General features: G+C 53.8%; 1 protein-coding gene across 1 annotated transcript in view; it reads left to right on the top strand.

Annotated features, from left to right (window-relative positions):
* COL23A1 (collagen type XXIII alpha 1 chain) overlaps positions 1 to 13,363 on the top strand; it is a 313,942-nt gene that overhangs the window by 265,563 nt on the left and 35,016 nt on the right. Inside the window, exons 4-5 of the mRNA XM_059416135.1 lie at positions 3,974 to 3,981; positions 5,628 to 5,654. Of these exons, the coding sequence (XP_059272118.1) occupies positions 3,974 to 3,981; positions 5,628 to 5,654 (35 nt within the window). The remainder of the gene's footprint in view (positions 1 to 3,973; positions 3,982 to 5,627; positions 5,655 to 13,363) is intronic.

Genomic DNA, 13,363 nt, shown 5'->3' with positions numbered 1-13,363 from the left:
TTGGGGCCTTTGTCCCTAGGAACCATGAGAAAATGAGAGCTGGGGGCATGAGGGTCCATGTTTTGGACTCAGGTCCATCTGCGTCTTGAAAACAGCACCCTGGCCCCAGAGTGGAGATTGGAGTAGCAATGACTCAGCCTGGATCGTGGCACACCCTGCTCCTTGCTTTTGGGTTTGAGCTCCTGGGTCTGCAGCCCTCCCACCAAAACTCCTTCTGGGTCAGTTCCTGGGGATCTAGATATGCACACAGATGCCCCTCACACACCCAGAGTTCCTTCAGTGAGCTGGACCTTCCGCTGACCTCCCTCCCACGGTATTGACCAGTGCCCCATCATCACCAGCAAATGCAGCGTCTGTGAACCCCACACAGCTCACCCGAGCCCACTGCCTTTTTCCTTGACCCCCACCTTCCTTCCATCTCATGCCTCTTCCAGCCCATGAATCCCACCACATCGCCCCATCTGGTTCGAATCGCACACACACACTCTAGCCCATGCAAGGCAACTGGCGGCTTGAGGGACGCATCCCCCCGCTGGCTGGTGACACTAAATGCCAGACCCACATGTGGATGTCCAGGCTCCTGCCCCCAGCAGGACCACCTCTGTGTGCCATCCTCAAGGTCATCACTCCAGGATCCCCTTCCCCTCCCTACAGATGACTCCCCTTATGCACACATATGGTTGTGTCTCTCATCTTGAGGAAGTAGCCCTCTCTGGACCCCATGTCCCCAGAGCATCTGCTCTGTGTATTTGCAACCCTTTGGGGCAAAACTTGAAAGTGCTCGCTACTCATATTCCTCTCGCCCTTCTCTTGGAGAAGCCATCTCCAACCAGATTTGCATATCCGTCACTCCCCATGCCCTTACCGCTACGTGGCTAGAGCCCATGGCTGGGTTTTTTTGTTTTTTTTTTTTCAAGATTTTATTTATTTATTTGAGAGAGAGAGAGCACGAGCAGAGTGAAGGGCAGAGGGAGAAGTGGCTCCCCACTGAGGAGGGAGCTCAGTGTGGGACTCGAGCCCAGGACGCTGAGATCCTGACCTGTGCTGAAGGCACATGCTGAACAGACTGAGCCATCCAGGCACCCCCAGTAGGCTGGGCTTGGTCTTCATTTTACTCAGCTGTCTGCAGTGCAGGGCACAGGCAGCCACCTTCTACTCCTCAGTGCACTTTCTCCCCTCAGCTTCTAGGAATTCCCTCTTTTCTTCCCAACTTCCAACTGTTGGGACATCTCTGAGTGCTGTGTGTGTGTGTGTGTGTGTGTGTGTGTGTGTGTAAGGCTGAGCTCCTGATCCTTCCAGCCAAACCCGCCTGACCCACAGTCCCCCCACCTCTGTTGATGGCAACTCCGTTCTTACAGTGATTCCCGCTAGAACTGTGGAGTCCTCCACAGTTCTCGACTCCTCCCTCTCATGCTCCAGAGAAATCCTCTTGGCTCCACCTTGAGAATCCATCCAGAGACCAGCCCCCATGCGCCCCTTCCCCTGTGCCGCTGCCTCTTTTTCTGTTGTACTTGTCATTTCATAGGTGATGTACTTGTTTGGTATCTTGGGTACCTCCCTTGCTAGAAGGTCAGCTTCTTAGGACGGGGACCTTTGTCATGGTCACTGCTGTGTCCTGCGAGCCCAGAACAGCAGGTGCTCCGTGAATGTCTGCAGAGTGGATGTGCCAGTAGATGGGAGAGGGAGAACATGTCAAGGGGGGCTCATCATTGTCCGGGTCACTACAGGGGTGGGAGGGAACATCACCCACAGAGACTAGGAACCAGGAGAGGAGCACGTTTGTGGGCAGAAGACCAGGAGCATGTCTGTGCACCTTGGCTGGGCTTCTGAGGCACAGCTGGGCCTGGAGACCCCTATGTGGGACACTTCTGCATAGGGTAGTCAAGAGTGTGATGAGATCCCTGGGGAAGACGGGAGAGGTAGGGACAGATGAGTTCAGCGGAGAACTGAAGAGAAGAAAGCCTTTGCCATGAGCTCTGAGGAGCTTCTGTGTGAGGCTGGGATGGATGGAGCCAGATAAACAGCGAGGGAAGTGGGAGGAACGTGACCTTTTGGAAACCAAAGGAAGAGAAAGTTTCCAAAAGGCGGCTCACTCAGCAATGTGGGGTGAGGAAGATAAGTCCTTGGTGGGGTGCAACAGGCAGGGAGGCAGCTGTGGGTGGCAGGGCTCCTGGAAGGCAGGGCAGGCCGGCTCCTCCAGCTTCCATGACTGGACATAGACAGGAGGCTGGGGACAGACGTCCATACGGGCTGATATGTGCATGTAGCATCAGAAAGATGATGGTGCATCTGTCCAGTGGCTTTTCTTTTCCTCGGAAAACAAGGCACTGGGTCCCCACCTGAAGGTGAGAAGTCCGTTGTGCAGCTGACCACGTGACCAGCGCCCTGCCCCATCCTAGTCTAGACTTGGGGGACCCACGTTACCATTCTCGGGCATGAGCACTACCATACATCAGTTTTTCAAGCAAAAAATCTTTGACTTTTCTCTCCTTCTTCTATGCCCTGTGCATCCCTCCACCCCCCACCATTAAATCCTGTGGGTCCTCACTGAGAAGTATCTTCTCACTCACTTCTCTCCTCTCCATTGTGAGCACACGAGTCCCGGCCACCATCACCTACGTGGGGACAGCTCCCCTGCACCCATTCTCATGCCTCCCACCCCTCCTCCGAGCAGGACCCTTCCAGCCCCCTACTTCCCACTGCCCTTCAGATCTCAGGGCATGGGCACATGGCACCAAGCTCTGGCTGGCCTTCTCCCCATGCCCTCCCCTCCCCTCTGTACACCCCAGCCCCTCAGAAACCCAGTGATCCTGGTGCATTGGGGGTTTTGCCATCTCTGCCTCACATCTCCCTTCCCCTTCAGAACCCTGCCTGGCTTGGGAGTTGCTGCACTTTTCCCTGAGTCAATTTTTTCAGCATCTATCCTTCCCAGAAAGATTGTGCAAATCCGAGATCCTGCCTCTTGTATTCCCCAGTGGGCCCCCTTACTTGCCCTGCCGGGGTGGGGGTCCGGTTCATCAGTGGCGATCCACAAGTATGCGTGGGCCAACTGCCTGCCGAGTGTCCCCTCCTTCCTGTGCCAATGTCGCTATCCAGACAGAGGCCTTCAGGGAGCAGAGAGTTTACTGGATTGGTTGGGAACAGCATGCCTTTAACGGAAAGTGTATGGGGTGCAAGAGTCAGGAGAACTCTTTCTAGAATGAGTTCTACCCCTTAACCCACTATGTGGCTTTGGACAAGTCATTGCTTTCTCCCTGGGTACTCCTGTTATCACACATCCCACAAAGATGGCTGAGAAGGTCAAATGCAACATGGTTTGTAACCCAGGAGGCTTCTCAGATGTTCTCCAGGAGTCTTCATCTGTTGGGGGGTGTCAGCGTGCTACACCAGCCTTTCCTAGAGCAGCATCCTGTGTTTCTGGACTCAGCCCCTTCAGCTTCCCCATGCATACCCAGACCGGCATCCCTAACCCCAGGCTGAGCCACAGGCACCCCCGCCTGTCTGCTCAGCAACACCCAGACCTGCACCCTTAGGAGTGCTCTGCCCTCTGCCCCAAATGTTTTCTCCCCCAGGTCTTTCCCCTTCAGTAGAAATGAACTGACCCCAGATGAGCCCCCACATTTGTTCTTCAGGCAGGAACAGGTCTGATTCCTACCTGGCTTTTGCCCAAACCAGACGTGGGTGGGCCCCAGACAGGGATCAACGGCTTTGCTGGGAAATGATCACCGAACCAATACACCAGTGGGGTGGGTGGTTGGGGGGAATTGTTCTTATCACCCACACGACCGCCCCTGCCCCTGCAGGGACAAAAGCACCCCTTCTACCCTGCTACTTGGCTTTGGGGCCTATGAGAGCATCAAAGGCTTGCAAGGAGGGGCGACCGGCAGCTGTGTGAGGGAGGGGGGCTGGCCCGAACAAGGGGACCCTCTCTCCCTGCGACGCTGAATGTGGCTTCTCTGCTTATGTTTTGCAGGTCCTCCCGTAAGTGTCCTGGATTATCCTCTCTGTTCCTGAAAGATAAGACAAGTCATTCTCTTCTGTAACTATTACATGAAAATAATCTTTAGTTAAGGAGGTGTGTTGTGTCCTTTGAAAAAAAAAAAAATCAGTCCTGGACAGGAGCCATATTTTTTTTCCTTTATTTTGTAGATGAATGCCAGCACAGGATTCTATGGGGTTGACTTCCCCCTGTGAAGTGTCCTGTGACTCTTTTTTCCTTCTAGGAGAGCTGGCCCCAGTCTGGCTGAGCCTCCAGGACTCTCTGGCCCAGCCCAGGTGCACAGAGATGCAAGTGCCATGTCCTCATTTTCTAAATGCTCTGCAGCAGTTAATCTGTTTAAATGTTTTTGTCTCCTGTGCTTTGGCGGAAAGGGCTCTGGAGCCAGTCAGCAATGCCAGGAATCGTGGGGTCCATTTTCCTGATTGGCCAAACTAAGTTTGCCTCCCAGGTTTGGGCAGCTGAGCCTTCCAGGGAGCACCGCACCCCCCAACCCCAGCCAGCCAGAGTGGGGAGTGGGGAGAACGGTGCACTCGAAGGACTGGCCGCCAGGGGGCAGTGTGGAAAGCAGGGGATGCTCAGCACCCTGGATCTCCGGAACTCAGGGCTCCTTCTGCAAAGACACGCGCCGGGTGCGTCTTTGATTCATCTTGGCAGTTTTCTCAGAGCCGGATGCATCCTGACGAATCTATTCAGGGAGCTCCCTGACGGTCCGCCTGAGCCCAAGTGAACCTTCTGAAGGAATGCCTTTCGGATGAACAGTTTTATTTTTGACTTCCCCTTAGCATGACTCCCTGCCCCACGGGCACCCTTCGGGGTGCAGCTCCTCTGTGTGTGCAGTGGCACCACACCAGGCCAGAGGGCGAGCCAGTGAGGATGGGTAGAGATGTATTGGCCACCGGCAGTATCTGGCTGTTGAGTCATTCCCGGCTGTCACGGAGAGGCTAGCCTGTGTGAACTTGCAGGAAGTGCCTAACGCAGAGGGCAGAGGAGTGATTTTCTTTACTTTTTTTTTTTTTTTCTTTTTTAACTTGGCTGTTAAACTCTTAAGTGTATTCAACAAATGCAGAATTCTCAAGCTCCAGCCTGAGATGGGTACCGAGTATGGGGCAGTGGCCAGGCAGTCAGTGCCCAGAGCCCATCGGGCAGAGGAGCATCCGGGAGCAAGAAATGACACCCCCCGCCCCCCCACTCTCATAGCTCAGGCTTCCAAGGCTGTGTGCCCCTCAACCAGAGCCATTTCTGCTCTCTAGCCCTGATTTGGGGAGTCCTTTTCCATGGTGGCGGTGATACCACCCTTCAGAATCACCATGTCCCCCTGTGGTCCTTGCCATGTGCCCTCTGCCGGCCCACCCCCAACCACGTGGGTGTGTTCCCTGGTGGCATGCCCCCCCCCCCGCTTGGCGCCAAGAGGCAGGAAATGGACGCTCTGTCTCCCAGACCCATCACAGCCCTGAGTGCCCCCCCTACACACACACCAGGAGTCATTACCAAACCATCAGCCTTTACTGCAAACCCTGCTGAAAGTGGGGAGGACCACGGGGGGGGGGGGCGCCTGATTGAGTTATAAGTGTTGCCATATGGTTTTCTGCTCAAAGTCTGATTATTAATGACGTATTAATTACCACAGGGGCAATCAGGACGAGATGGCTACCCGGTAATTTGCCATTTATTTTTTGCTCTTTGTGCCCTTTTCTCTGGAGCTGATCTTCTTCCTCTGAGCCTTTATTTAACTGTCTGCGCTCCTGCCCCCTCCTCCACTCTGCCCTTCTGCTCTCAGTGGCTGAGGTCTGTAGAGGGAGGATTAGCAGTAGGAGCTCGATCTGTCTGCTGTTCCAGCTGTCCTGCAAGCAAAGCAAAGAGGCTCAAGAAGGAGACTCCTTGGCATCCCAAATCTTCCAGAAACTCTTGCTGCCCAGGCTGTCTGTGCTGAGCTGAGAGTCTGGCCCTTGGCGGTGGAGCACCCCACCCACCCACCAACCCTGGCTCAGCCGCCAGCCTGTTTCCCCAGCGGGCAGGGGGCTGCTTGTCCCAGCCCACTGGCGTCCTGTCAGCACTCAGGGATCAGGAGACTGGTTGATTCCCGTGTGGTCTTTGTGGTGTCATCACTTCTCAGATCTTTTGAATTAAACCTCAAAGTTGGCTTATATTTGAAATCAGTATACCCCCACCCGGGCTGGGTGAGCACCGCCGGAAAAGGGAAATTACATAGAGCTGTGCTGTTGTCTAGTCCTGCTCAGAGAGGTTAAGGAGCAGGGCCCCTAAATCCAGAAGTCCTAATGCATCCAAGTGGCCAGAGGTGGGGGGTGGAAGGAGAGCATGGCAGGACCTGGGGTGCGGTTGGAGGGTGGAAGTTGTTTTGTGCCCTCCGGCTAGGAAGACAGAGGGAGGGAAACGTGGCTTGATTCAGAGGCCTCGCTAATGACCAGCTCTGTCCAGAGTCAGGACAGGCTGGTGGTGGAGGGCGGGGCGGGAGTTGGGGTGCTCTCCGCAAGTGCTGCCAGAGCCGCCTTCCCAGGGAGCTGTGGATGGCAGTCCAGTCCCGAGCACTGGGCACCAGGCAGATCTGGGCTTGCAGGCCAGCTCTGTGCGTCCCAGCTGGGGGCCCCAAGAAGAGTGGGTGGTGACTGGGGTGATTGGGTTTCTTCCCTCATCCCCCATATTGGCTCCTCTGAGCGTAGAGTGATATTGACTCCTTTCTCTCTAGCTGTGAGCCTGAGAGAGGGTGCTGGCTGATGGTGGGGATAAAGGACAGGGGTTCCAGACCAGCCCCTACCCAGGTCCCTGATGCGGACTTAGGAAGCCAGTCTTTACCTCTCACTGGCTGTGAGGCTGTGAGGCTGTAAGTCTCCATCTCCCCCACTGTGAGGAGGGCAGTGGTGTCCGTCCAGGTGAAGTGAAGTGAGGTTCTGCCTGGAGCCTCCCAACATCAAAGGTCACCGCAGGCAGGTGACTGGGCTGTAAAGGAATTAAGCCTGAGGTCTGGCATGTGAAGGGCATGGTGCCCAGCCTGGGCTAGAGATGGAGGCTCGGTGAGTTGGGGAAGGGGAGGTGGGGGTGGGGGGTAGGGGTGAGGGCTGGGGGGATGGAAGCACAGTCATTGTGTCCCTCTGGTGTGAAGTTGGGAGCTTTCTGGGAAGGAAGTGGCCAGGCCTGGCGAGGGGTGAGGGGACCCTGTCAAAATCTCGGATCATGCACCCACAAGTGCACAGGGCCTGGGCGCCCCTTCTCCTGAGGTCACCTAGCCCCAGCTTGAACCTGGGCTTCCCTTTCCACACTGATACGGCATCTTCCCCAGCTGGGCTGGACCTGCCCCCTCCTGCCCCCTGCTGGGTCCAAGGTGTCCATGCCTTGAGCACCAGGAGTCGGCCAGGCCCAACTGTTTGCCTCCCAGCAGCCTGGTTCCAGGAGTCCCACTCCTTGGGTGGTCACTTCTAGGATACCCACGGGCTGGGACTGACACCCCACCAGCCTCCTGCAGCAGGGAAAGCTGGCCTTCGGGGGCAGGAAACAGGTGGGACGACCTTCCCTGGCTGGGCTCACAAGGCCCATGTGTTTTGAGCTGAAATTCAGGTCTGTTGACCTATAGACAGCCTGGGGGTGGGGGAGGGGGGTGGGAGGTGGGTACTATCGTTCCACCATTCTCATCCCAGAGGTTAGGGTGGCTGCCACAGCAGGAGAGACCCGAGCCACCTCAGAGACACCACGTATCCTGAGTACCCATGGGCTTGGAGTCGCTCAGACCCAGCTCAGGATCCTGGCTTGGCTCTGTGGCCTCAGGCAGGGTCCTCCGCCCCTCTGAGCCCAGGGAAGTCAAGGGCATGGAAGATTAGATAGGCTAACATATGCAGAGCCAAAGGGCAGCATGGATTCAGCAGGCCCTTGACCACGCTGCTGTCTTTCCTCACCAAGGAAAGCCCCAGTGAGAGTGTGAGTGGTGGGGAGGGACAGAGGGAAAGGGAGGAGCAGACTGCCGGCTGAGCAGGGAGCCCAGAGGACTTGGGACTCCATCCTAAGCTCATGATCTGAGACAGAGGCAGACACTTAACCCACTGAGCCACCCTGGCTCCCAGGAAGTCACTCTGATCCACCAACATTCCCTGGCAGTGTTGGAAAAGGATTGAGAACTGTCAGTTTTAGAAGAAGGTATTTTTCTGCAGGGCCAGCGTCAAGCCTCAGGGAGGATTTTTTTTTTTATTCCTTTGTGTTAAAAACATGTCACATCCAAAAGAAGTGAGGCCAAAAGAGATGTCGGGGGGGGGGGGGGGAGGGGTTGTGGTGGAGACTGTGCATGCTGTGTGTTCTTGTGTTCTGGATTAATCCAGGCTGGCTGCTCCCCTGAGCAAGAGCCTCTGAAACCAGGTCCATATGTGGACCTAAGAGCCGCAGTTAGGAGCCTGGGGCGCAGGAGCCAAGCGGGACAGTGGGGCAGGTTGTAGACTGACAAGCGCCTATGGTCACCTTGTGCACAGCCTTCTTGCAAAGAGGCCAGCTTGCCCCTGTCTGTGCAAGAAGTCACGAATAGCTCCCTGCTGATGACAACATACGCATGTTTATTAGAAAACCGTCCCAAAATAGAGAAAAGCGCAAAAAAGGAAAAAGTGATCATCATAATCCTACCACCCACAGATAAGTCTTCCCAGTATCTATGTGGTTGTTCTTTTGGGACTTGTTATGTGTGAGTTCGTTTTCGTTTATGATTCTAAAAATGGGATTATTGGACATACTTCTTTGGAGACTTTTTTTTCTTTTCATTTAATATAGCATGAGATGTTTCCACATCCTTCAGAATTATTCTAGAATGTACTAGCTACATAGCATTTTTTCATCTGTATAATTTAACCCAAGTCCAAGTTATGGTGTTTGTATTGACAGTCTTTTACGTGTATGATCCACATCCTGGGAATAAATATAGGTGTATTTCCATGATTATCTCCTTAGAATCAATATCTAGAAGTTGAGTTGCTGGACCAAAGGGTTTGCATATGTTGAAGGCTTTTGATGTGTTCCAAATTGCCCTCCTGGGGGCTATTCTAATTTACATTCCCACCAACACCGTAGGAATGTTGCATATTTCCCCAAACCCTGGCCAACTGTGGATATAATCATACTTTTAAATCTATGCCAGTATGATAAGTTAAAAAAATAAGTGCATGTATGTATCTTGTTTTAATTTGGGCTATATTTTAATGAGAAGTGCAGTCTTGGAGATTAAACTAGTTTTAATAACGTTTGTGTAAACCTAACTGGCACCTGGTGGTAGAGATTAGAATTGCAGGTATAATTGAAAGAGGAAATCAGCATTTTCTTTAAGAGCTTCTGGATCCTGATTGGTCCTGGAACATCATGGAATCAGCAGCATAGGGGGAATTCTGAGCTCCGAATATTGTATGTCAGAGGTGGAACCCACAAAGGAGCCCTTGGGCACTGTGCTCGTCTTGCATTTTGGGGGTAGTAGTCAGCATTTATGTTGATAAAGTGATTTTTGCCATCTCATACATAGGCGGCTTGGCTCTGTTCAGCAGATCTGGAAGACGTCCTTCCCTGTGCTGGGTTCTGGGCTGGCACAAAGATGAGTCAGACCAGTGGTAGTCTTTGGGGAGCTGTGAGGGAGGGGGACCAACACAAGCAAACAAATCTGCCTTGGGATGGAGTAGAAGGAACAGTTAGGGGTCACTGTGACTCCCTGGAGATTTCTTATACAAATGATTTCTTTACTCCACACTGTGGCTTCTGTCTATGAGGAAAGGCTCCATCTTGCCTACACCTTGACTTTTGCATGTCGAAATCCTTTCTCTTTGAAATTTTGATTGACTCTTAACATCGAGCTTTAGTGACTTTCTGGTTGGTTTTACACCTTCAGAGCTCAGTTTAAACATTTTTCCAAAAATGCATTTGTGGCCTATCTTACAGGACTTAAGGTTTCCATGAACCTGAAAGTATGAGGAGAGCGTCAGGTTGTGAGGCCAAACATGCGGAGAGTTGATGAAATCCAGCCAGGCTGGTGTGGGGGGCTGTGCTCACTGAGCAATAAGTCTGTGTCAAATGCTTTCCCGGGTCTTTGGACCAACACCAAACAAGAGAGACAAGGGGAGGTGTGTGGGTTAAGCATCTGCCTTCGGCTCAGGTCGTGATCTTGGGATCCTGGGATCAAGCCCCATGTCGGGCACTCTGCTCAGTGAGGAGTCTGCTTCTTCCTCTCCCTGTTCTCTCTCTCTCTGGCTCTCTCTCAAATAAATAACATTTAAAAGAACAAAGAGAGAAAAGGGGAGAGAAACACTAAACAAGGAAACCGATAAACCAACAAACAGTTAAATGTGCTAGGAAGAGGACAAAGCAGGGATGTATGGAGAATGCCAGCTGGACTAGTGCGTGGGCATAACGGGGATTAAGTCATCCAAAGGCTCTTGGGGAGGGTGACATTTGAGCTGAGCTTTTAATAGTGAAAATGATGCTGAGATCTTGTGGGGAAAGTGTTCCTGGAGGAAAAAAAACAAGTGCATGAAGTCATGAGTTGTGTACTTACATATCCAGAGTACACAAAAAGGGTATGGGGCAGGAGGGCGTGGAGGGGAGGGGACAGGGCGGTGAAGCCGGAGAGATCTCCAGCCCTGCGTGGCCGGAAGCTTGTAGGCTGTAGGCTAACAGGCTGACCAAGGCTGGAGGCCGGGGAGACTTGGCTTTGTGTTTATAGAAACCACAAGCTGACTTGCCAGGGGCTCAGAGATTTAACCCCCACTCCTGAGGGAAGAAAGGACTGTCTCTTCCCCTTCCCCTCCCCCTCCCCCCTCCCCCCAAGCCCTTCCAACATGCCCTGGGAAGCAAGTGCACTTACTGAGAGCTGGCGATCACCATGGGAGGTCCGTGGTCTCCTCCCTACTTGACAGATGAGGAGGCTGAGCACTTGGCTGAGACAGAAGGCCCACCCACATGACAAAGCCCAGAATCTCGCAGAGGCTGGGGGACTCCTCCCTCTGGCAAACCGGCTTGGGCAGCAGGTGGGGGCTCAGGACCATCTCATGTGGTAGCACGAGGGTCTTTCTTCTCTTAGTACCCAAGGACCCCGTATCTGAAGTTGATATCCTCTTGACCTCCTACCTTGCTTTTATCGAAAGCCGGAGCTCACCGCATGTGCCACGCCATTATCAGCTTGTCCAGACCATTCCCTGCTCTCTGGAATAACCAAAACAGAAAGCCAGGTCTAACATAAAGCCAGGTCTGTTTCTCCCTTATGGCCAAGTGTGAGGCTGGGCCCAGTGACATCGGGAATCAGGTCTGTGGGACACGAGTTCAAAAGCACATCTCAACCCTAAATGTGCCCATTTGATGTCATGAAAAGCTGAAGTTTACAGTGGCCACACTGCGTGTCCAGATCTCGACGTGGGCAAGGACGGGGGGTGGGATGCAGGAGTGCGCCTGGCTTCGCTCCTGAAAACCCCCAAAAACCCAGGCCATGAGAGCTTCCCATATAGAGAACTCTCCAGCATCACCAGGAGGGCTATGATACATAGGGGCAGGACTTTGGGCCCCGTGTGGAAGAAGGAGTGGCTAACTCTTTGGGACAGGGTTTGCCTCACAAAAGAGGGACATCTGAGGTGTGTCTTGAGGGAAGAGCAGGAGTTCGGCAGGAGGGCAAGCTGGGGAGACATTGCACACAGCACACACGTGGGCGCTGTCAACCCCATGGGAGGTACAGTGGGGTCCCTGTCCCCTGTGGACAGTGCCTCTGGGGTCAGCAGAGAGAGGAAGGAGGTGAAGTTGAATGCAGGGTTTGGAGGCCGCAGAAACCCCAATTGATGTGGACTTGTGTGAACACAGAAGAGACAGACCTCCCTGGCAACAGGGCAGAACGGAAGGAAGGGGTTCTAGAATCAGCATGGGGTGAACCCCCAGCCTCGAGAAACCAGCACCCAGAACCCAGGTCCCAGGGAATGCCTATCCTCGCTCTGGGCTAAACTGTGGTCAATGAGACAGGGTCTCAGCCTGGGACCATTTTGAAACACAGAACTCCGTTGGACCGTTTGGAATTAATCAAGTGAGCCAAAAAGGACCACGGAGCACCACACATTCATATGCTTTCTTGCACTCTCGAAGTTCAAAAACAGCTTTGATTGTAAAAATGTAATTAGTTAAATGATTCATCTGTAATATTCCAAATTCATCTGTTTTTCGATTTCGACAACCTACATCTCATTTTCCTCTGGCCCCCTGCGGCGCCGCTCTCCAGCGCGCCCCCCCACCCCCTGGTTCCGGGTAGAGCGGGGATGGGATGAAAGGAGACTTCCCGAGCCCCCGATAATGGTCCTCAGATTGGAACCTTGGGGAGACACAGCTGGGCCCGAGGGAGAGGGCCTCCTCCTGGGATTTCCTCCCCACGGTCCCACTTACCAAGGAGTGTACACTCCTTGACTCAGACCCCTGGCCTTGGACCTGTGCTGTGTTTGATTGTCACCTCTGGGGTCCCTATATGCCTTGCTTACACACCGTAGCTACGGGTTTTGGGGGGTTTTCAGCTACGGGCATCTTCTTGGCAGTAGCTGAGAGCCCCCAGCCCCAGATAGCAGCCTTGTCCCTGAGTCCAGCTCCTCCCACAGGACACCCTGTAGGGGGCCTGCAGATGAGGACCCCTCCTGTCCTTTGTGGGGTGGGGAGGGGGAGGCCTGCAGTGACATTTTTGCACACCACAGCCCTCCCGCCTGATTGCTGGCTGAGCTTCTTCTCCCTTCCCCAGGCAACAAAGCAGTCCTCTCTGCAGTACATGGACGGCTTCTTCACAGACCTGAACCAGGTCACCAAGGCGAACTCAGACCTTCCAAGCAAACAGACTTGAGAGAAAGCCATTATTTGGGTACAGAGGGGGTCCTGCCAGCTCCTTCTGAAGTCAGGGACTGGACTTGTGTCTTGCTCACACAGTGGAAGGAGGATGGGCTTTGGGGTTCCATAGACTACATGGCCTCAGACACATCCCCAACCTGTCTTTGGCCACTGGGGTAACCCGTAAATGACCCCACAAGAGCCTTTAATGCTGGGCACACAAGCTGGGTTCGGTGATGGCCGCTGACCTTAGCAAGAGGAGCCCTGGAGGCTGAAGGAGCCCCCTTTGGGCCAGTGCCCCAGTCCCCAGAACCCTGGCTGTGACACACATACCCCCACCCCCGCCGCAGGAGTCCTCAGGTGCCCTGGATGGCCCTCAGCGGGTCAAGAGCGCCCTCTGCTGACCCCAGGGTTAGAGACCAGGGCGGGGGCGGGGGTGGGGGTGGGGGTTGGGACCAGACATCCATTCACATGGCAATGGGTTCTTTCAACAACCGTGTATTTTGTTCTCATGATTTATGAAGCACTTTGTTTGGCACTTGGGATGAAAGA

This window comes from Mustela nigripes, chromosome 12 (genome assembly GCF_022355385.1).
Source record: "Mustela nigripes isolate SB6536 chromosome 12, MUSNIG.SB6536, whole genome shotgun sequence".
In the NCBI taxonomy this organism is placed as follows: Eukaryota; Metazoa; Chordata; class Mammalia; order Carnivora; family Mustelidae; genus Mustela; species Mustela nigripes.
Note: the sequence above shows the minus strand (reverse complement) of the source record. Positions and strands in the feature narration are given on the sequence as shown.